The 22,772-nt window shown below is 40.4% G+C and overlaps 1 protein-coding gene across 1 annotated transcript in view; it reads right to left on the bottom strand.

The window, feature by feature from the left end:
* Nucleotides 1–1,308: 1,308 nt before the first annotated feature.
* The window catches only part of RALGAPB (Ral GTPase activating protein non-catalytic subunit beta), a 71,833-nt gene continuing 50,369 nt past the window's right edge, over nucleotides 1,309–22,772 (bottom strand). The window contains exons 22-31 of the mRNA XM_064521349.1: nucleotides 21,155–21,307; nucleotides 20,321–20,530; nucleotides 19,144–19,302; nucleotides 16,100–16,265; nucleotides 13,370–13,492; nucleotides 12,078–12,214; nucleotides 11,005–11,113; nucleotides 8,621–8,699; nucleotides 7,917–8,065; nucleotides 1,309–5,852 (exon numbers count right to left, since the gene is read on the bottom strand). Of these exons, the coding sequence (XP_064377419.1) occupies nucleotides 5,659–5,852; nucleotides 7,917–8,065; nucleotides 8,621–8,699; nucleotides 11,005–11,113; nucleotides 12,078–12,214; nucleotides 13,370–13,492; nucleotides 16,100–16,265; nucleotides 19,144–19,302; nucleotides 20,321–20,530; nucleotides 21,155–21,307 (1,479 nt within the window). The 3' untranslated portion in view covers nucleotides 1,309–5,658. The remainder of the gene's footprint in view (nucleotides 5,853–7,916; nucleotides 8,066–8,620; nucleotides 8,700–11,004; nucleotides 11,114–12,077; nucleotides 12,215–13,369; nucleotides 13,493–16,099; nucleotides 16,266–19,143; nucleotides 19,303–20,320; nucleotides 20,531–21,154; nucleotides 21,308–22,772) is intronic.

Below are 22,772 nucleotides of genomic sequence, written 5' to 3'. Positions count from 1 at the left end.
GCAGCCCAGGATACCGTTGGCCTTCTTGGCCACAAGGGCTTATTGCTGGCTCATGGTCAACTTGGTGTCCACCAGGACTCCCAGGTCCTTCTCCGCAGAGTTGCTTTCCAGCAGGTCAGCCCCCAGCCTGTCCTGGTGCATGGGGTTATTCCTCCCTATAGGACTCTGCACATCCCTTTATTGAACTTCATGAGGTTCCTCTCTGCCCAGTTCTCCAGCCTGTCGAGGTCCCTCTGTATGGCAGTGCGACCCTCTGGGGTATCAGCCACAGCTCCCAGTTTTGTACCATCTGCTTGTCACAAACAGATCTGTCAGAAGAAAAGTTTTTGTGTTGCCACTTTTGAGGTTTCCGGAAGGGCCACCTCAATATCTTGTTCTAGCCCTTAAGTAACTCCACTCGTGGACATTTCATGAAAGGGCAAAGTCTCAAAGGCAGCATTTTGTATTGAGGGCTGCTATTTGTGTAATCTTTCACTTACAACAGAGGGTATTTCCAGGTATGACCGCCCAGTACTGCAGTAGAGAAGCACTGAAACATGCAGACAGGTTTCCACCAGACCAAATGCCACAGCCCTGACTTTCAGGGTACCCGAGGTAAACTAGAGCTTGTGCTGCATTTTATTAATTCTCTAGGGAAGACTCTAACCATGGTTGATTGGCACCGCTTTTGCTCCCTGTTCTGACCCTGAAGGAGCAATGACAAAACCTACTTTCTATCAATGGTTTCCTGAATCTTTTTCTAATTCCTGAAGCTTATTGCATGCATTGCCTTTGCAGGCTGTCACTGTAAGGATGCAGGACTCTTCCCCCCAGCAGAGCTGCTGTAACCTGTTCTCTCAACCAACCTGCCAGGTAACTTCTGTCCAGATCCAAACAACTGAGATGTCAAATTCTTTATCCTCAATTTGCACAAAAATAAAAGCTGTCTGTAATATTTGCAAACCAAATGCAGCACAGGATTCTGCTCTACATTTTAACAGGACTTCTTTACTGTATCAACTTTCCAAGACCTGCTAGCAATGTAAATTGGAAGAACCTGCTGTAGAGCAGGTAAACCTACACCAGTGATAGCAAGCAGGGCATGCAGCAGATGGGGAACATTTGTGTTGCGGGAGCTCCACAAACTGAGGTTTGAAACTTGATTTCCTTAAATATATGTTCATGTACTGTAGCCATAGCTAATTTCTGCAGTAGAGGGTGCAAACTTAACTCATTGGACTGCTGTTTCCCTGGGAAATTTCTATATTGTTTGAGAATTTCAATCAAAAATAACTGAAAAATATTAAGAATTGATAACTACAAAGTTACTAGATAAGAATCTTTAAAATTTATTGGACTAACTGTGTTACATTCAATATTTGATGTGTTTCTCCTGGACAAAGAATTGGCATAAATACAAACAAGCCTTTGTGTGCCTTCCCTAAACAAATAAGAGATAAAGTACTAGAGACAAGGGAACATAGTTCACATCTTCATATTTACATTTTGCCTTTACTTTACAACTTAGCGCCAGGAATATTTACAGAAAAATACAATAAGAACAAAAAGATCATGTCTTGGCAACATACAGAAATTCATACAAATTGTACATGATTTGAAGCACATGATATCTGGCATTCTCATTTCAAATTGCTCCTGCTAAAAATCCATGTGGAAAATGTCTACATGTTTCCCTTCAAAGACATCGCTCAATTATGCAATCATTAAATCACATCTAACTTTTTCTGTTAGATCGAAATTTAGTTCTATTGTCCTTCTGGGCTAGGCATGCAGAACCTTGCATGAAAGAAATGCAGTCACCTATTGAAAAACCAGTGCGCATAATCAGTCAAGCAGCAAGCAGCTAGCTCTTCCCTATAGCCTTCGTGCATACGTCGCTGTCCATGGAGACACCTTGTTTTCCACGGACCCATTTAGTGTTTGCTGTGAATTTGCAAAGCCTGTTTTAGAGTACCTTTAAGAAAGATGCTTTTTAAAAAAAGAGAGTTTTTATTAAGGTACTAAAGTTTTTGTAATTTCAATACTGTATTTAATAAGGTGACAGTGTTACCCCCTGCCATGACCTAATGCACCATTAAAAGGATGCTGTTGTTTAAAACAGAATTATGAACCCAAACAGAATGTCCTTATTACGTAAAAAGAGAAAGTCTCAGTATAGTTATGTAATATTTGAAACTCAGATTTTGTAGCACTCAGATTATGTGCCAAAGTCTAGACTAACACCACACGACACACAAAGAAAATGGTCAATGTTCATCATCTCGGATGAATGAGAACGCAAAAACAAGCCACACAAGTTGTGAAGTTGAAAACTCAATACATCAGTCTGTGGTAAAAAAAAAAAAAAAAAAAAAATCTGGATTCTTGACTGTAAAGTGTTCTTGTGATCACGACCAAGAAATCTCTTATTTGCTCTAATCCTTTTGGGAAACCGCTCAAGGTTGTGTCTTGGACTGACTGAAGCCAGAGGAGCTTGGCTACTAACTTTGACAGGGCAAGGATCCCAATCGCAAACTGCGTTTTCCATTTTATTAAGAAGTCAGCAAACATCTCTCTGCATGCTGGGGAATAGGGGACACTCCTTGCAGATAGGCTCTGAGGGCACGTTTCTGCCAAGACGGGCGCTCACTACCGCAACTTTCATCCAAACCAAATGGGATGACGAGACATTTTGGAATCGCAACATTTTTATACTAAACTGTGACTTTCTTGAATGTTCACCTTCCCAGACAGCAAAAAAACGCAACTAATAGCCACGTCATACCACTAATGTGCAACATGTTAAACAACTGATTTTAAAAGTCAAATTAAGGCTATATTAAGCAAGTTATAAAGCCCTATTCCTCACCTCAGGCTATGGGATAGACATAGCAACAACGTGCACAGAAGTTAACTTCTTTTGAAATTTCTGAAAAGTTGTATTATTTTCATTATTATTACTACTCAGGTGGGTGCCTTATTTATATTTTAGATGAAATATGGAATACAGCTAAGAACTATTCTTCATCCAAGTGTAGGTCTTTTTAAAAAGTAAAATTTCCAGGCAATCCATTCGGCTACCATGGACTTTATGGAAAATATCCAGGGTTCCTCTCAGTATAGATGTCTTTATGTTACAGACTTTGTATCTGAATACCTGAAAGAAGTATCTTTTGCTGCTCATTAGTATATAAACCAATGACTTTGCATATAACACATACCATAGCTATGAGTGTAAGTTATTGAACATGTGCAGACACTTGATTGCTCAGTATGTTTATTTTTGTTACACATGCATTGAACATGCCTTTTAAATCAGTGGACAAAAGTGTGTTTGGTCATTAATTAGATCCAATAGGTACATAGAAAATGTGGGTAAATTTAGTGTCCGTGCAATAAATTGATATTGGCAAGAGTTTAGCAGGGAAATGAAGCTGCATATGTTACCCTTCACAGCTTTGCTGATATACCCCAGGACTGACTTGCAGCCCCTCCTGCCATTTGAAACCTGGGCATCACATAAGCATGGGCCAGCCATCATGCTTACTTCTACAATGGTTTTCGTTATGTGGTTTCATTTTTCCACTTGTGATTCACCTGGATGAAAATCCAGAGCTCCTGAGTTGAGAGGTTAGTATGCTTGCCCCCCTGCAACAAGCACATCTACCACCTAAAATCCCTTTGGTTCACATCCTGGAAGTCCTTTCATATGGATTTTTAGGTGCTTGTGTTTCCATTAATTCTTTGTGAAAAAAAACACATGAAAAGATAGGAGCAGGGTACCTGTCCTTGGTAGGTTAGTTGTAATGAGACAATTAAGACCCTTTCAAGTCAGAGCTGTTGCAAAAAGTAACTTGGAAGCATCAAAATTAAATGAATGCCAGGCATTACTGTGATTTGTATTAAAAAGCCTCTGCAAACACTCCCTCCTCTCTGAGGAGCTCCCCAAACTCCTACTTAAATCCATACTCTTATATTACCTATTTATTGGAAGGAAAAGAATACGGTTACCACCAGTGATAACAAACAGCATCTACATGGGAGTATCCAGTGAAGATTCATTACTGCAACACAAGCAAAGACCATGTGAGGAGCCTGAAAGCACTCCCAAGACTGTCAATGCCCACTGCAGCTGCTCTTATTTCCATTATTAAATTTGTAGTTGTAAACAACTTCTCCCCACACATCCTTCATCCATATGTGAAAAATGGTTTAAAAAGGAAAGTACCCCTTACCCTTCTTTTTTTTTAAAAAAGCAATTTTCTGCATCCTCATTTTAAAGAGAGATTCCTGAGGGAAGGCTTGCAGACCCGTGAGCCCAGCAGACAGGAGCACGGCCACAGAGGAAGCAAAGAGCTTGAACGGAAACCTGTCAATGATTAAAGAGTACAAAATCCATGCTGGCCCATATTACCTGGTGTGAAAGCCAACAATTCACATATCTACCTGAACACAGCTGATGGAGAGACCACCAGCTTGGAGGAAACTGTCTGAGCAATGATAACAGGGAATCACCGCTGCTGAAAGTGAGAAACATGCACAGCAGCTTCAAACCAATTTTCTGTTGGATTATAACTCCCAATGGGCTTTCCTGGAATGGCACGTTAATGGAAAAAGAAGAGTTCTTGAATTGTTATCAAATTGTTTTAGTCCATTTAACAGGCGCTTCTGAAAAGTGTTGCAGAAGCTACAAAAACTGCTTATGCTATAAATATCAGGCAGGAGGCAGCCCTAGAATCTCAAATTTCAATCCCGTGGAAGGAAAGCAAGTGATGTTTACACTTTTTATGGAAATAGTGAGTAGGTGATACAGACACTTCAAAATAAATTAACTAGTTGCATAAAAATCAAGCTACTAAAATTAAGTGTGACATTTTGCAACAGACCTGGAAGTCATGACCTTGTTTATATATAACCAAGAACACTTATCTAGTAAAAACTTATTCTTGAAAGTCAGGTAATTTCAGCTGTTCTGTTTATTCTCAGTATGACAGAAAGCTTGTATGCAGATGGAATCACTCCCAGCCATGGAGGGAACTGTAAAATACAGCATCTTGGCTATGATTTTCATGACCTGATGTTTTTGAGCAATTTTCCTCCTCTTTTCCTTTTGGTACACGAATTGGCTACAGGCAGTGAAGTAGATTCTTCTGTTGAACTCTGAAGGGGGGTCAAAAACGTCTCCTGAAGTCCTTGTAGGCAATAGTTAATGCTCTGAAACAGACTCTCTCCTCAATAGCAGGCTTAAAGAACAGATCCTGTTCCTTTCTCCTTTAACAAATAGGCGTAGTGAGATGTCTGAAGGCAGGTTCACTTGCATTTTATTTTCCCTCATTATATATGCAGAGATGGTTTTGTTTTGATTGTGTTTTTCTCACAGAATGAGATACTTATTATTCCTAATTAGCGCAGAATAGACGATTCGGTGAAGAGATTAGGTTGCTAGCATCCAGGAAGACTGGAATTAAGTAATCTTTCGAGGGCAGGTGAATTAAGTCAATACCCCAACTGCTATGTTTTGGATTCATTTCTCATTGCTCCCACGCGGTATCTGCTGACTTGTGTTAGAATATGATTTCCTGAATTCTGGAGGGCTGAAGAAATTTGTCGTCGTTATTTAACTGTTTTCATTACTGTAGCCACCAAGCTCTGATCTAATTGTCCTGGAAGGATAACGGCCTAGGGGTTGCAGTTCTTGAGCCCAACCTCCTGGAAAAGTGAGGTATAAAATTCTGGCTCCAGCTGCCTGTTCCGGTATTTATTGACAATGTCTGCTATTTTCTGTTTTCGGCGGACATGTGGGGGGTTGTATGAATCACTTTCCAGCCTCTTTCTCCGACAAATATTTATTACCGTCTGCCGCACTAAAAAACCTGAAAAAAATATAATTGGAACCAAGTTTAAACAAATCCAATTCTATGCCCCTTTGCTGGTTTTACAGCAGAAGGAAGTTGTGAGTTCTGCCCTCATCAGAAATCTAGGGAAAAATGACCAGCACCACCAAATCAAGAACTTTTGTTCGTGAGTAGTTAATAGCAGATAATCACAGTCTCCAGAACTGTAAGGCCTCTTCTGTTGTGAAATATGAACAAGAAAGGGCTGGTGTCAGTGGTACCCTAAACGGGCAGGAGAAGAAGGAAGATCTCTGCCTTCCCAGAGCCAGGGGAGCTCCCTGAGCACCAAGAGGGGAAACAACCCATGCCAGCTCTCGCTCACCAATGCAAGAATCGCAGTAGTACAGCACGAGGCCATGCTACGTGAGAACTTGCAGAGCTCAGGCTAGGTCTGAGGTGGCAATGAGTAAAGCCAGGGGAGCCTTCAGAGCACTGCTAACGGGAAGAAAAAGGTACCTATTGCAGGGATGACAGAGCCATTCAGCCTTTGAACAGGGGGACAGGAGAAACTTTATGGGTTGTGGCTAGGAACAGAGGCTTCTCTCCCCCTCACTGCTTTCCTGCTGCTTATTGCCTTTCCATAACTTGCACTGATGTCTACAGGGGGAGAAAGTTCAGAATCAAAGCAGCCAACACAGTTAGTCAAAGCTGGCAGTGGACTTTCTCCTCTTTCACTCCGAAATTAAATTTATATGCATGTTTGTAATGAAATAAATGTCCACTAACCCCCTTTGCTTTTTCCCAAGCACTTTTACAGGCAGAAACAAATTACCTTCCTTATTTAGGCAACTTGATTCCTGACGACATGCAAACCTCACGTGCTGAACTCAGAGAGAGGATGAATTTCAGTATGTTTTACTCCTGACATAATGGAAAAACCAGAACAAGCCTAGCAAAATTCACCTGATTCCTTTTTAGTACAGCCCATTGTCATCAGCTGAATTCACAGGTGTTATTTAAAAGCCCAGTCTGGTTTCAATTTCCTCATCACTGAATTAAGCATGCCACATCAGAACCTGCAAGCCACCCCCAGTAGGTCCCTACAACATTAGTTTTATAGTTACAGGGAAGTACTCTTGTGTTTGTTTATTCATTTCACTTTATTTTCTAAATTGCTCTCACTGGAGTGAGATTTCCAGTAACTGAAGTTATAATAGCACAGATACCCCAGATGAAGACATTAACCCATCCAGGAGTACAGGAAAAGCTGGGTACCACACATATAGCTGTTAACACATAGCAACATTTGCCTGCATATTAGGTTAAATAGTTAATGAATACATTAAAGAAAATCCTCAATGCCTGTAGCTTTCAACCACTATCCTACTTCTAAAACCCAAGGAACAAGAGTGTGCCAACACAGTCCAGAAATTCAGCAGTACCCTCTGGTAGTCAAGTAACACTAGCATCTTGGGCTCTCACAATCATAAACATTATGGTCACATTTTTGATCTCTCTTCCTACCTAAATAGCAGTCTTTTCCTTCCACCGTTACTGCTTCCAGCCCTCTACTTAACTCCTGCTACAATTACAGTGGAGCTCTGATATCCCACCACTCAGTCATCTGAGCAACGCTGCCAGCTAAATGCTAACAAGCTGCTCCCTCTGCTGTTCCTGCTTCCATTGTCGCTGCAAAAAGCACGTCTTTATCTTGTTCCGTCATGCCCAATGATTCTCCTCAATGAAGAGTTTCGGACCATATACTTTTCAGATATATTATTACCTGCACACTGCAATCATAGGACCTTTCCTTCACTCTAATCTCCATTAAACTGCTGGGATTAGCCAGATTCCACTGTAATAATGTAACAGAAAATGGAAGCACGTAGCGCCAACAAAGTACAAAAGGAGTGTGGATTGCAGGTTACTTTTTGGTGCAGGAGTACAGGCAGGAAAGGTGCTGGCAGACTATCTGCAGCGCTCCGTGAGCCAGAGCTAGCAGAACCAAATGGGAAGGATCACACTAACCACTGAAACACCTTTGAGGAGAAGGGGGCAGAGAGAAAAAAACAACATGGGTGTTCCTAAAAATCTTGAACTTACCAAGAGCTCGCCTACTGACTATCATTCCATCCACCAGTGGGATAACCATATTGAATTTCCCAGTAGCTCCTTGCAGTTTTATTCTGAATAAGCCAGTGTTTAAAGGATGGATGAAGATCACAGGAACTTCTTTCTCAGGAGTGGCAGATCTTAAGGAAAAAAAAAAAGCATGGCTGTTAAATCAGTTTTATAGTAGCATTTCAATTAACCTATGGATGAAACATGGCCACTTTAAGTGTTCAAGGATCTAAAAAAGATGACTTGTGGCTAAACCAGCAGGATTCCTGTGTGCATCCACTGGACTTAAGAACAGTTATGTCAATTATAAAGTTTTTATGATCTTCTATCACACAATTTCAAAGTTCTGATGACAAGACCTTAAGCCTCACAATGTGTATGCAGTATTAACCACCTCACAAGGCAGTAAATCAGAAGACAGGCTGGTCACAAACTCAAAATGAAAACTACACATTCGCTATTCCTCAATCTATATTTAAATCACAGTGATATGGAAAGTCCATTTACTTTTCAACTGAAAAAAAAATCTGAAGAAAATCATACGTCTTAACAAGAATAACTAGAGTTTTTGGGACAACTGCCTGTGAAAGCTGAAGTATGCAAATAAGCTCAATTATGATTTCTTCTAAAGTGTAGCATAAACTGTTGTTTGCAAAAAGCAAGAAAAAGAAGAACAGTCGTCTTACCTTAGGGAAGTGCTACTGTTTGCTGTAGTTTCTACACCAGTGCTAGTTTCAGACATCAGATCAGGGAGGGGAAAGTTTTCTGAAAGAAGAGGATACATAGAATAAAGCTTAACTACCCCAGTTTATTTTCTTTGTTGTACGAAGAAAGATTCTTTATCACCAGTTAAAACAGCAGTCCTCAAGCATTCACACCATGAATGTTCTTGCACCCCTAGTGATCAAAGCTAAGTCTTTTAGTTTAAGCAGGATGTGGAGTGCATAGACAGACCTCATGCATCCTGTGCTTGACGGATGAGATAACATGTTTCAGACCCTCCATTCTCTCAATCCCAAAGGTCACAATCTCCAGAGGGACTCCAAAGGACAGTGGAAGCAGGAAGAAGGTGAGGTATTTCTCACACACAAAAAAGCTTTCAAATTATTATTAAACAACTTCCTTTCCTACCTGCAAGTAACCAGCCCCAAGAACAGTGTTCCAAACAATACCGCTGCCCTCATCTACAGTTACGTGGAGTCTCTTGGGGGAACAACAATTTGCCCTGGCAAATATCGCATCATTCCTTGAAACCAGTGTCCGCAGATCCTCAGCATAACGTACAACTCTCTGCTGCTCTGCACTTTGTGACAAGTGACTAGATAACGGAGGTGCAGGGAGAATAAATAAGAACTCAGATCCCTGGAAGATCCCATCCACTTGTTTAGGGGCAGGAGCTCAGAGAGATGTTACAAATCATCCACAAGTACAATTCAGCTGGCAGGGTAGCTCCAACACCTCTTCCAGCAGAGGAGAGAGTACAAGGCCTGAAAACACTTTCTGCCACCAGAATGGGGGTGCTGAGTGTACATGAAACTTGGATCTAGCAGAAGGAGAGCATGGAGGGCCCTGGAAATGTTCTGAGAGGGAGCGAGATGGAGGAGTACTTGGCCCAGGGTGTGAGCCGCAGCTCTAGAGTGACAGTTTTTCCACTGTTCAGATTCATCAAACGCACCAAGAGCCTTTATGGAACTAGCAGCCCCATTCCCTCTGGGCTGGAAGCCACTTTCAAGAATCCCCCTCAAAAAATCCAACCATCAAGTTTACTGAGGCTCATGGACTCATTTCTTCAGCTTCAGGTTCATGTTTCTGGGAGACTCCCACAACTGCTGCAAGCAGCAGCCAAGCAGAAAAATGCCTGTGAAGCACAGTCACTGCCTCTACAGTGAGCTGGCTTTAGCTGTCACCCAAGACATGTGCAGTAGGGATACCAGCTCAGAACTGAAGTGGCTGAGGGAACCTCTCAGAGCTAAGGGTAACATCCTCTGGCCCAGAATTTGGAGAAGGAAGAGATGCTGCCAAGCTTGACGTCATCTCCTGCTCACAGGCAAACCTCTATAGTATGTGCTGTGGATAAGAAGGTCTTTGTGCCAGTCCTGGGAGGGGAAGGAGAAAATTTAGACCTAGAGTTTATGAGAAGCTTCCTCTAATCTCTCCCCCTCTCTTGGTTGCTTCCCTGAGGGAAAGCTAAGGGCTTAAGGTCCACTCTTACTACCAAACAGGGTACCAGGATTAGAAAAAAGTATCTGTTATTGGCCAGTATTTTAGATACTGCTGGGCTAGGCCAATACAGACATGCTCTCACATAAAGCTAAACCTAGGTCCATGTTTTAGAACAAGCATGCAAGAAACTCCTGGGGACAAAGGACTCATCAAGCCTGGAAAGACAGTTGTCCATTGTCCACGCTATGTCTATAATACAATGGGCAAAGCTGGATCCCTCCCAGGTTAACCAGTATCCAGAGAGTCAAGGAGCAAACGCCAAGCTAAGACAAGCATTAAGTTAGCATAAGGAGCATGACGCTGCCTGAACAAGGGTGTGCAGAAAGAAACCTGGACTGCACAGCACCATCCAAACAAACAGGCACCCTGAGCACAGAACAAATGAGCTCTCCCATGAGAAAGAACAATACACAAAATTTCAAAGGCATCATCAAACCAGAAAAGATGATTCCTTCAGCACAGAAGTTGTTGACCAAAGATAAAACAAGTGACAGCGAGTAATTTTTCTAAAGGAAGAACAACTCCATTCCGAGGAAACAGCAGCGGTGAGGAACTCAGGATGGGGGTGCATAACAGCCTTGTGCATTAAGCTTAAGGAGAAGGTGCATGAGGACACTTCACATGTAGTGCCAGAGCTAAAAGACTAAGTCTCCAGACCCACATGCCAGTGGTTCACTCGCACCCAATGGACCATCATTTGAATATCAAAGAACTGTTTTAGAGTCTTAAAGTGTCAGTTACAGAAATAAATAAGAATTTAGCATTCTTTTATAAAGAAACAGAACTGAGTTTATACTCTGTTTCCTGTCTGCTGCTATATTAGTAAGCAATAAAAAGTTCTACACACCTATGTCATCGTAACGTTCAACCCAGACCACATACACTTTGGTTTCAGGTCCCATTGGTGGAATGGTCCGGCCCTGAGGTACCCTCTTGGATCTGGAAGTAGGACTGAGCTGTTTTGAAAACAAGGGAAGAGTAGCGTTTGCAAAATCATGAGTCCAGTAATGTGTCTAATGTCTCACCAGTGATCCATCATGATACCACTCTGAAAAATACTTTACAACACTCTCAGTTCAATATTTCAGAGCAAATTTACTCGCTGCCCAAAATTATGTATTTTTCCTTGCTAACTTTCCCATCTGATACAATGATCTAACATGACTGGGTTGGTTTTCACCTTACACTAATTTATTTGCTCCAGTTTTACTGTGTTGATACAAGCATTTATTTTCTGCATCAACTCCAATAAAAATTCATCTAGACAACCACAAACATTTAAACTACATTTATTGACTAATGCAATATTTATCTTAAAAACTCATTCAAGCTTTTGTTAACATTCTCAAAGATCATAAATCAGTAACTAAATGTACATTGGGAAAGAACTGTGTTCAAGAAATACTCAGTTAAAATCCTTCACTAACTGTTATAGAGTTCATGGTTTTCTGCTTCTGTAGATTTGCTATCACAGAAAAGGAACTTCATGCTTGGTATTCAGGCATAACTGACACATGGGCAGCTACTAATACGGGATTTTAAACTGGATAGATGTGAAAAGTCTCCCAGTTTATCCACCCCACATTTCCGAAGCACAGGTTACAAGACGATTTACAAATTATTTTGCAAATACATCATAACATTTTTCCTTCAGGCATTCCAAGCTTTTAGGATGCCAAATATTACTACTTTGCATATTTAAATTTTATATTTGATTAATGTAATCTTGCAGTCTCCTACTGCAGATGCAAATGTTGGCAAGACTAGATGCTGCTGTTAAAGAGTAATGGCCAGGAATGAGTGGCTCCAAATACTAAGAAACTGAATCATATACTACCAGAAAATGCTGTAGCACTGCCGGTGTTTCCTGCAAAAAAATATACATGTGAATGCTGTTTTTCAGTGCGAATTTTGCCTTACCCGCTGAGAGGGATTAAGATTGTCTGTATGATTGGGGAAGAGTTCAAGTGTCAAAGATGGCTGCTTCAGTATCCCTGGCAGTAGATCCATGTTGGAGTCACTTTCTTGGTCAGAGACATTGCTTTCCAGTGAATCAGCTGGAAGGCAAAAGAACAAAGGTAGGTTTTGTCTTTTCTTCTGCTAAAAAATCTAAGATACATCAAGGTTTTGAAACAAAACATACTTGGATTTATCCAGAGTGCACAAGACTACACAGACTGGTAAAAAGGAGCTGGGAGGGAAAGTTTCTGAACGCTACAGTGCCAAGGGAAAGCAGGAAGAGAAAATATTAAAGTCTGTTTCAATGGAGCAATTGCCTTTTATATAGCTTTCAAATTCATGTCATTCACTTATCCCAGCAACTCAAGCAAGTGCTATAAAACAGTCAATACCACCAAATATTCACACCACCAATACCACCAAGTAGTCACGTGGAAAAAGCAGCTCAAACCCTCATGAGGATACAATCTGCTACTCCTATTTATACAGTCTCAGCATTATCACAGTCCAATATCTAACCCAAGTACAGGATTCAGAAAGACTTCCTCGTAATCCTCCTGCTTCCTTGGAAGCTTTTAAGGTCAAGTGGATATAGTGCTCAAAAGCAGGAAGAGGTTTCAGCTGTGGACATCTGCCAGTTATTCCAGACACATTGCATTTAAACCGCTCCGTATGGAGTTAGGAAGGGAGAAACTGTATTGCACAGGAAACCTGAAACCAGATGGGATATTTCTAAGAATATCATCTCCTCACAACCGTTTCATTCTGGAGAACTGCCCGCACTGGTTCCAAAGATTTAATGAAAGCTATTGCTCACCTACACAGCAAGTAAGCACATGCTCCTCCAATGGGTTGCAGAAGCATGTCACTGAGAAGGGAGAGAGAAAAACTATCACTAGCTGAGCTGCTCTGAACTCAGTAGCTGGGATGAGCATACTTCTAAATCATGAGTGCAGACCACAGCCATCTACAGGCCTAACCTAAAGCACCCAGGCAAACAGCATTATGGCCGCACAAACCTAGATATTCAAGCTTAGACTCAGAAAACAAAGGGGCACAGAACAGATACCACCTTAGGAAGCCGTCTGAGGATTACGATGTTTTAATTTAAACATTACTAGTTTTCCAACAAGGATCCTGCTGTCCACACTATTAGTTAGTTTATTTGGGTTCTCTAACAAAAAAAAAAGAAAAAGAAAAAGAATTTTGTTCTTTTGTTTTTTTTAAACCGTATGCACACACAGTGATCTTACTTAGGGACTCCACTGGTGATGGGACGACAAAAGCTATTTCTGTCAGGGCATCAGCATAATACAGCACTTTCTTCTGCCCATTGAAGATACTTGCCCCAACATCTTCTGAAATAACTAAATCATCTGAAAAGGAGACAGAAGTAAGGTTAAGTCAAAAGGAAGTTTTAGCATTTTACACATATTCTCAGGAGAAGACTTTCCAAACAATTAAAAGAAATTATGTAGTTCTCATTTTAAAATGTTAAGGTTTCAGTCAAGTCTCATAGCTAACAGCCATTCTCAAAATTCTTGCTTGATATCTTCAAGACAATAATATTCTGAGTTGGAAAGAGGATTTATTCCAAACATATTTCCCTCAGATTGAGTAGTCCAGTAAGCTTGTCCAACAAAAGAAATCATCCAGTAGCTCTTTCCATTCCTTCTGACAAAGACATCCTCATTCAGCTGTTTGTCATTAAATTTTCAAAGGCCTCTTGCATATATAATTTCAACTCGATACTGTTCTAGAATTTAAGCCAGTTTCTACAGATTCTCCTTTAGATGTCTAGTTAGAGAAAGGCTACCTCCTGAATCCAAGCTAATGTAAGAAGCTCCTACTTCCCAGCACCCATTTATTCGCACATTGCAGTTGACCAAAACAGTACATCAGACCATCGCAGCACAACAGAGAGCTAGCACTTCTCTGATGGAGCCAAGCTGTAAGTCAGTTATCAAAAACACCTCTTTTCCTTCCCCATACTCCACCCCAGAAAGAAGAGTAAGGGCTTTAAACTGAATTATTTCTCTGATCCAGCTTACAGTGAGATATCAGGATTAGCTGCCTCAGCAGAACCAAGGGGCCAGTGAAATTCAGCACACTGACATGAAGAGGTGGCCAGAGGCACGCAGGAACTGCTGAAGGATGCTTTACCATCAGGGAAACATTCCTAAATATCTCAAGCCCACATCTTTCAGGAAGTAGCACTGCAGCCACAACCAAATTGCTTAAGAACTTCTTTGCTTTTCAGAGGGAAAAGGTACACAAATCTGCTTTTGATACCTCCATCTCTAATCAGACCTCATTCCACACTCCTGCAATGTTTTTTTTTGTTTTTTGTTTTTTTTTTTTTTTTTTACCATCAGAGCCATCCACAAAGAGCAACTGCATTTAGCAAAACAGACAGGTTAAACCACAGACAAGACTGAGGAGGAAAATAAATAAATAAAGTGAGCAATCTTCAGAGGTTTGTCCAAGTGTTCTTTAAATCTACCCTTTCATTGCTTGCTAAGGCTGTGGTTCCACTTCAGGATTTTTCCAAAAAACAGCCAGGTTAAAAGAAGCCCTCCCCTGAACCCCACTCCTGACTGCTTCTTCTGTTCCTTCTTCCAAAACAGGTTATACCAATTTGTTGAATTAACTCCACTGTTTGGTGGTCTGTGATCGAAACCAGATGGCTGAAATAATCAGAGTTAAAAAGCACATATTAAAACAGGTCACCTCACTAATTCAGACCACTATCTTCCACACAGCCACACTGACACAGCTGAGAGGGCCACAAACTGCAAAAGGAAGGGAGAGGGCTCCGCCGCAAAGTAGATCATAATCTGGTACTGTACTCCAAGAAAAACTAAACCACACTCTGGCCATTTGGCAACCTCTCCCGAGTTGTTCAGAGAAAGCCATGCTTCTGTTCTCTTAACCTCTCCCAATAATTTCAAACCTTCTGTCTTTTGCAGAAGTTCAAGAAAGCCTCTAGTTGCCCTTAGTTACAGGTGAAGATTAGTCAGAGCATTCCTAAGGGCCAGCCAAAGGAAAGCCGAGTAAGGGCACTGCTTAAGAAAGTGCAGTGCCAATGGTGTTACACCTGATCTGAGTTCAAAACCAAAGATGTCCAACATCATCACACCAGCTGATCTAGCCTGTATGATGTATTTGTGTGGGCCACATGAGAAGGCTGAGGCTCTGAAGAACACAGTGAAAAGGTCTCTGGCTCTTAGAATAGTGGAAAAAACTTCCAGACAGGAACCATACTGAAATCAACCCATGAACACTAGCAGAATCTGTGGATAATCTGATTACGTTGTTTTTCAGTGTAGAAACTACTCGACTTCCAGCTCACCACACTGGAATAGCAGCTTGAGGAACACTACCCTGAGGACCATTTTCATTAACAAAATGGGGAAAGGATAGTATAAGACGAGCCCAAAAGAATTGCTTAGATAGAACAAAACAGAGTAAATTAAGTAGGAAGAGAGGAGGGCCGTGCGTGGGCTCCAACCACAACGACCTACAAACAGCAATTTGTTTTCAATACTTATTACCAAGCACGATGACAAGACTAACACATTTGTCAAAGTCTCATTTTAACCTACTTACAGAACACTAAAAATCACAAAATATTTCAAGCCTGTCTGCTGATACAGCAGACAGTACAATGTATATCCTGTCCCTGATATCTCCTTAATACTCGTTTTGGATTATCTATTAGATTCACCAAGACTGCTAAACATATGGAATACAGGTGTTTGTTGCTGAGACTACTTCCTCTAAACAAGATGCACAGACATTTTCTCACTTTGACTCCAAGCTTAATCTAATGCTTATATTTAATATTCTTTTCTAGTAAATGTATCCAAAAAAACGTGCAAGCACTCAAAGAGGTACCCAGAAGCAAAGAAGTGTTAGTCAACTGTCTCCTTAAAGGAGCCTAAGCATTATAATTTAGGGTTACTACATTAACTTTGTCTTACCTTGTTCAGATCCTTCTTCATCACTGCAACTATTGATTGACCAGCTTGTTGAGACGTGCCCAGTCCAACCCGGGTGCTTCCCCACGTCAACTGACCAGCCAAGAGACAGCAGGAACTCCAGGAAGTGCGGCTGAACAATTCTGGAAGACTCCATGTTCTTCAGGATCTGAAACGAAGAGCAGTATCATGGTATACACACGAGACTCCAAGAAGCAGCTCTCCTTGATTTTTTTTTTTTTTAAACTGTGTCACCAGTTTGTCTTTGCCCAAATATATCCAAATCTGCAAGTGTGGAAGTCCAAACTCTTCTGCCACAGCTAATTCCATGAACACCAGGCCCTGCTGCCCAGCATCCTCCATCCTGTCCAGCAACGTCTTATTCAATCAGATTGTCTCTTTTAGCCATCATTGCTGAAGCCTGTAAAATAGTTAATCACACTGCTACAAATGGCAATTTTGAGATTTACTCACTTACCAGAGCTAAACCACAGAACTGTTCAGTGCATGATCCACATTAACACCAACCATATTACCATGAGAATTTTCTGGACAGGTATCATTGCTACTCTGTGGTAAAATTTTAGGAGGATTTTAGGAGAAAGTTAATCACATTCAATCGCTACTAACCTGTACGTGACATACAAACAAGGACTTAGAGGGCATGCCTCAAAACACATTAGATTAAATTATGAAGTAAATTTTGCAAAGATTTTGGGGCAAGACTGAACATGCACTTTAATCAAACAACACAGCATGCTGTTCATTTTGAATCTTAATCCCATTTCTTATGAAGATTTGGGATGCTTCCACCTCCAAATGCAATTCTTATCCCATCAGGCTGAGTGAAAGTTGACAGCTTCACCATGGAGCATACAAGGAAGCAAGGACCATTTGCAGTTTCATGTACCTGAACTGCTGGGATCTGTAGAGTAGTCAAGGTTGTACAGTGTATCCTTCCTTCTGTTTTGGATCACATGGGAATTTCAGTGTGGTAGCAGGAGGGTCTTGATTTTTATTTGTATGAGGGAAGTGTAATTTAACTGTAATCTAGAATGCAGACTCCAGTGGAACAGAAACTGTTCAATCGTAGACAGTCCGTGAAAAGAAAAGCTTTCACACAAGATGCTCCTGATACCCACACAGTCCTGGCACCCCATCCTAACATCCTGTACAATATTCAACAGTGACTAATCACACTACTAGTACGCTTAATAATGGGAATAATAACAAAGCAAGAGTTAGGCTTCAGAATGAATTGAGATAAAAGTAGTTTAGGAGACAACAAATTAAGAAAACGTGCAAGCTCCAGCTTTACACAACTGCATGGTTTTGTATCTGAGCCACACCAAAAAGAATTTTCGTTAAAGTAAGAATGAGAGGGTATTTTTAAGTAGCATTTAATGTTATGGAAGTATAACAGTGTAAACAACGTGTGGACAGTTTCACTATCCTGGATAAATAAATCCCATAACACCCTTCTAAACCGTAAAAGAATACCCCTTTACATTGGGGCTGATGTAATAACATTCAGGTTAGAAAAACTGTTCTGGACTGCACAGCATCAGAAAAAAATAGCTGCCACTCCTTATGAAAAGAGTGAGATCCCCTTCTTAAAATAGAATTAGGTCCTGAGTTAAAGTTGCATGAACCGTCTCTCCCACATACACTTAAAAACAATGGCAGCTGAGCAGGACCAGGCAGCTTTCCCTGCTCAGAGCAGAAACAGTGTCATGATTTGGCTCCTCTCTTGGCCATGTTGGGTTGTTCATGGCTATCCTAGGCAAGCAACATTACAAAAGGTCTTCGTCTGATGTGATATTGTTAACATTGAAAACAAAACATGACAGAAATAAGTCACAGCTCTTTTCAAACATGGAAATAGCATCCATTTCTCACTCAGCTTAGGTCTGTAGAGACAGATACAAATAAATTATTAACTTGGCTATGCCACAGTGACTTTGCACAACTGGAAAGGGCTAGGAATCATAGCATAGTGTCTAGGGACCTTGAAGTAGGAGCATGGACTTTATACTATCTGACAAAACATGTCCAGAATCTCTCAAACATGAAAGATCTTTAAATCTACAAGGCAAAACCCACAAGTACAGACTGCTAACTGGGTTCCCAAAGGCCAGCTAATTCTGCAGAACTACGTAATTTCTGCAAATAAATCTCATCTGTCTAAACCCATAATAGCATATAAGCACCAGGAGAAAAATACATTTTGCTAGCTCAGCAGAAACACAGCATTTCAGCTGGAACACATCAGCATTGAATGTCCTGTTACAAGGCTGGCTTTGGAGACAAAAAGACCATCTACTGGTTTCCCCAAACTTATCCACTTGAAAACTTATAAACAACATGATCCTGGCTTCAAGAATTACTGTATTCCACTCAAAAGTGGAAGGTGTTGCTGTGTTCTGTCAATTGTATGTTTGCAACAAAATGAGGAGACTATACAGTGAGTAATTTATTTTGGAAACTATGCTTTTACACTTTACTATGAGAACGATGTATGGAACGAGAAAGTACTCCAGAAACATCTCTTTCTAATAAACCCCTAAATCATGTTAACTTAGCAACTTTCCATGTCACAGTTTAAAGAAATCATGGCTTAGATTTGGACAAATTGACCTGATTAACCTAATCACATTTGAAAGCAAAAAGTATAATGTAAAGATTTACAAACTAACAATACTTTCTTGCAGAAAGTTTTTCAATTCATTGATATATGTTTAAAATAAGAATCAAAGCAAGCTACTGGGACACTGCACACAGCTAAAATAAACTGCAATTTTTCCACATATATATAGATATAATGCTTTATCAAAACCTCACAGCATTTCTAAATGTAATAATGTACTTCATGCTACAGAATTAAAAAAAAGTACAGTGACTTATTACAGCTCATATAGTAAATAAACAGAGCCCAAAATCCCAAGTTCGAGCACTCTGCTTTAGTCATTAGCAGTAATGCTTTATTCACATCAGGATTATTGGCAATGGACAATATATACTCATTAGCACTCTACACTTTCACTTACTTCCTGGCTTGTTTTCTGGCCTGCCTTCATGTAGAAAATGAAAACTGTATCAAAAGGACGACATGGTAATAAATCCAAGTAGCCAAGGTCATCAAAAAATCCAGGAAGAGCAGAGTCAAGTGCAATCAGGTGAGGAGGTAGACGACTGTTAGCAGGTTCCTATAGAATAAACAGAGTTCAATGGTTAAAAGAAAAAAAAAAATCTTTTCCATCAGAAAAGGTCCTCATGACTTTAAAAGTGATCCACAAAAATAGTAACACATTTCTTTTTTTTAAGCTTGAAGTAATACACAAATTTCTGATGTAATATAATCCTGTTGCTGTAAGTTTGCAACAGCAAATGTAACATGGTTTGAGAACTTGTATTTGTTGCATTCTGCTATCTTCATTAAATAAGAAAACAGGGTTTTTGCAAGTAAAACAATACTGACGGTTTGCTCCAAGAGAACATTCCCTCCCACAGAAAAACAAGCAGAGATTTTGAAAATACTATACAACTTTGTACAGTCACATCGCAACTAATTCCGTATTTATTAATATCACTTATATAGAAACCATATATAAAATGCTAAGCACTTTTAGACTTCTTATTTTTGTAAAAGCTCCCTTTTCTACTACTGTTGACATCTTATGGAAGAAAAACACAACAGATAAAAGGAAGAATCCACAGGTAAGAGGTAGTATTTAAATTTAAGAATGCAGATTGTCTCTGCAAACCATTATTTGACTTTAAAGAGAAAAAAAACTCTACAGTCTATATAGACTCTCTAAGTGTTTACACAGTAAAACCATCCCTTCAATACAATAATCTCTGAGGCAGAACATTTAACACAGCAATATTTCAGAAATGCTTACAGAAGGACCCCTAAGCCTAATTCAAGTTGGAAGAATAATTTCAAGTATAAACATATGAATGGTGACAGCTTATAAATCTACTGCAAAACTCAAAGATGTAGGCACCTATTCAGAGCGTGTGCAGCTTGAGGCATAGCCTTACACCAGCCAGATCTCAATCCTGGAAAACTCAGAAATTCAGCACCTTTCCTAAGCAGACGACAGCATAACAGCAGCTGGCAGCACCCATAAGACCTTCCACTAGCTAAACTTCAGTTATCCTCTTTTGCTAGACTAGATGGGTAATGGGCCATTTGTATAGCACTAAGAAGTATGAGGTCACCTTCAATGCCTCTAGCGAGAGGAACCCAAAGTGAGAGAGGAACAGGCGTGCTGTCTGGAACTCCTGGGCAGGCGGCGGGGGCTTACACTCCGTGATCGGATCGGGAAAGCTTTTCTTGCGCCACTCCTCTTCACTTTGCTGATCTATGGAAGTCTCAAAAATAATCTGCTGGGCCATGCCATTCCTCAGCTTCTCATGTCGCTCTTCCAGCTGAAAAACATTGTACAGACATGGAAATCTGACTCCACTCATCCCTTAAAGCACTGACAGCAGCTCCACCCTTTAACAAAGCCGTAAGCCGCAAGTGCGGCAGCTGCTGAAACTCCACCACCGGGATGTTTACTGAAGCACTATCAGTGAGATCTTGCAGTGTTACAGAATGCACCTCTGAACACACAATTTGCTTGGGAGAGATGTTGCAAATTCACATACCCAAAACCAGTTACAATCTCTCCCTTTTAAATGAACAGGAACTAAAGCACATTTGGCACCGTCAGAGTAAAAAAAGAGTCTACGAGAGGGCTCACAAATGCCCTTTCCATTACCCCAGAAGAAGTAACAAAATAACAAACACTAGTCCCTTATTCATAGCGGTACAGGGGCGTTAGGATCTGGAACAAAAGATGCTGAGCAGTGCTCCCCAAGAACATGTTCTAGGCATTGCCACCTTCCACAGCTAGTGCACAGATTTCATTAGTTTGCAGAGCTTATTGTTTCATTAATACGAATCAGTCAAGCTGAAGAACAATATATTTTACAGTAAGCAATTAGTGTGTGATTCATGAACAGGCAAAAAAAAAGGCAAGAGCAAAATGAAGGCTGAAAACTACTTACTTCCTCATTCACAATTTCATGTAAATCAGGAATGCTTAAGTCAGCTTTCACGAATGGAATCTTGTCCACTTCTTCAGGAAACGGGCGGTGTTTCACACTGTATTTCAATCCAACATCATTTTTAGGAGCTGGTCGGGGTTCTGGTATAAAAGTCTGTGATGAAAAAAGGGGGATAATTTTACATTCAAAGTTTTGCCATTAGACAATACATTATCACTATAAATGGAAAGTGTTCCCCTTCCCACCACCACCATAAATTTACTAATCTATTATTGAGAGTTATCATCAAAAATTATTCAGTAAATAATTTAAATTTGTATAGACTCCTTTAAAATTTACATTTAGGGTTTTTTTTTTTTTTTAACAGAAGATACAGTTCTACCCATTTTGGTGGTTGCAGTCATGGAACCTATGAACTCTGTCTACCATCGAATCTCAGAGCAGTTGCAAATCCCAATAAAAATGGCAAGCTTACATACCAACATCTTATTTTTAGAATAAACTCCATTCTAACTGTGTTTAGAGAAAGCCAGCAACTGCTTGAGAAGCCTTCATTTTAACCCTGTTAACTTTAACGATCTCTGCAAGTTAAGCAGAGAAATCCTGGAACAGCAAAGTAACGATGTTGTGCATCAGCAGAGAGATACACTGATGGAGTAAGGAAAGGGCTTGCCTCATCTATCTTAACACAATTTTGACATTGTTACAATATCATGTTCTAGACAGTACTATTAGGTAGTAACCCAAGAGCTGAAGTTGCCACGGAGAGCAACAAAATAAAGATCTAGGTGCAGGTTTGCATAAGGTCCATGCAAGAAAGACAAGAATTTTAATCGCATATTGAATTTCTTCATCATCAAATACATTTCAAAAAGGGCAAAACTGCTAACATTAAAGTTAGATAATGCCTTTAAGTTGGAAAAGTTCCCTTAAAACTGTTAAGAAGGTCACCAGACACGCACGACTTTTCCCTTGGTGTGGGAGGCAATACACTTGGTTTGATACTATTTAGCAAAGCAGTTCCAGTTCAGGGACAACACAGCTCCAAAGGCCTTAAAGTGCAGAGACTTCCCAAAGCCTGCTTTGCAGAGACCACGTTTGCCTAAATGTTAGAACGACAGCCGAGACTAACAGGCTCTCGTTCCAACTACATTCCTATTTCCTTTATTTTTTCAAGAAAGACATGCAAAGAGTTTGAAGACTTTGAGAAGTCCACAAACAAAGAAATTTTGATGACAGAGAAGGACGTACTCTACTAAACAACTGCAATAACAGGTTTTACTTGAAAACAAGATTAGGTTTTTTTTCCTGTGCAGAGCCATTCCAGAATCCATGTTCTGATAGGTGGGAACCCTCCATTTTTTCCAGGCAGTTTACAGCCACCTTTTTGACATAGGGCTTTTTAGCTTTAACAGTTGTTCTCTCTGCAGCGCCTCATAGCACATCTCAAGACGCTGCTCCCTCTGCTGCAAGCACTTTGCCTGACGTCCCACAATCAGCATGATGCAGCCATCAACAGTCATGCCTACACACTAAATACACACTCCATTGCCCCGTTACCTCAGAAGATACTTTGAAAAGAAAGGAGATTTTTCCCCCCACACACCTTAAACAAAAA

Source organism: Dromaius novaehollandiae, chromosome 16 (assembly GCF_036370855.1).
Source record: "Dromaius novaehollandiae isolate bDroNov1 chromosome 16, bDroNov1.hap1, whole genome shotgun sequence".
Lineage (NCBI taxonomy): Eukaryota > Metazoa > Chordata > Aves > Casuariiformes > Dromaiidae > Dromaius > Dromaius novaehollandiae.
Note: the sequence above shows the minus strand (reverse complement) of the source record. Positions and strands in the feature narration are given on the sequence as shown.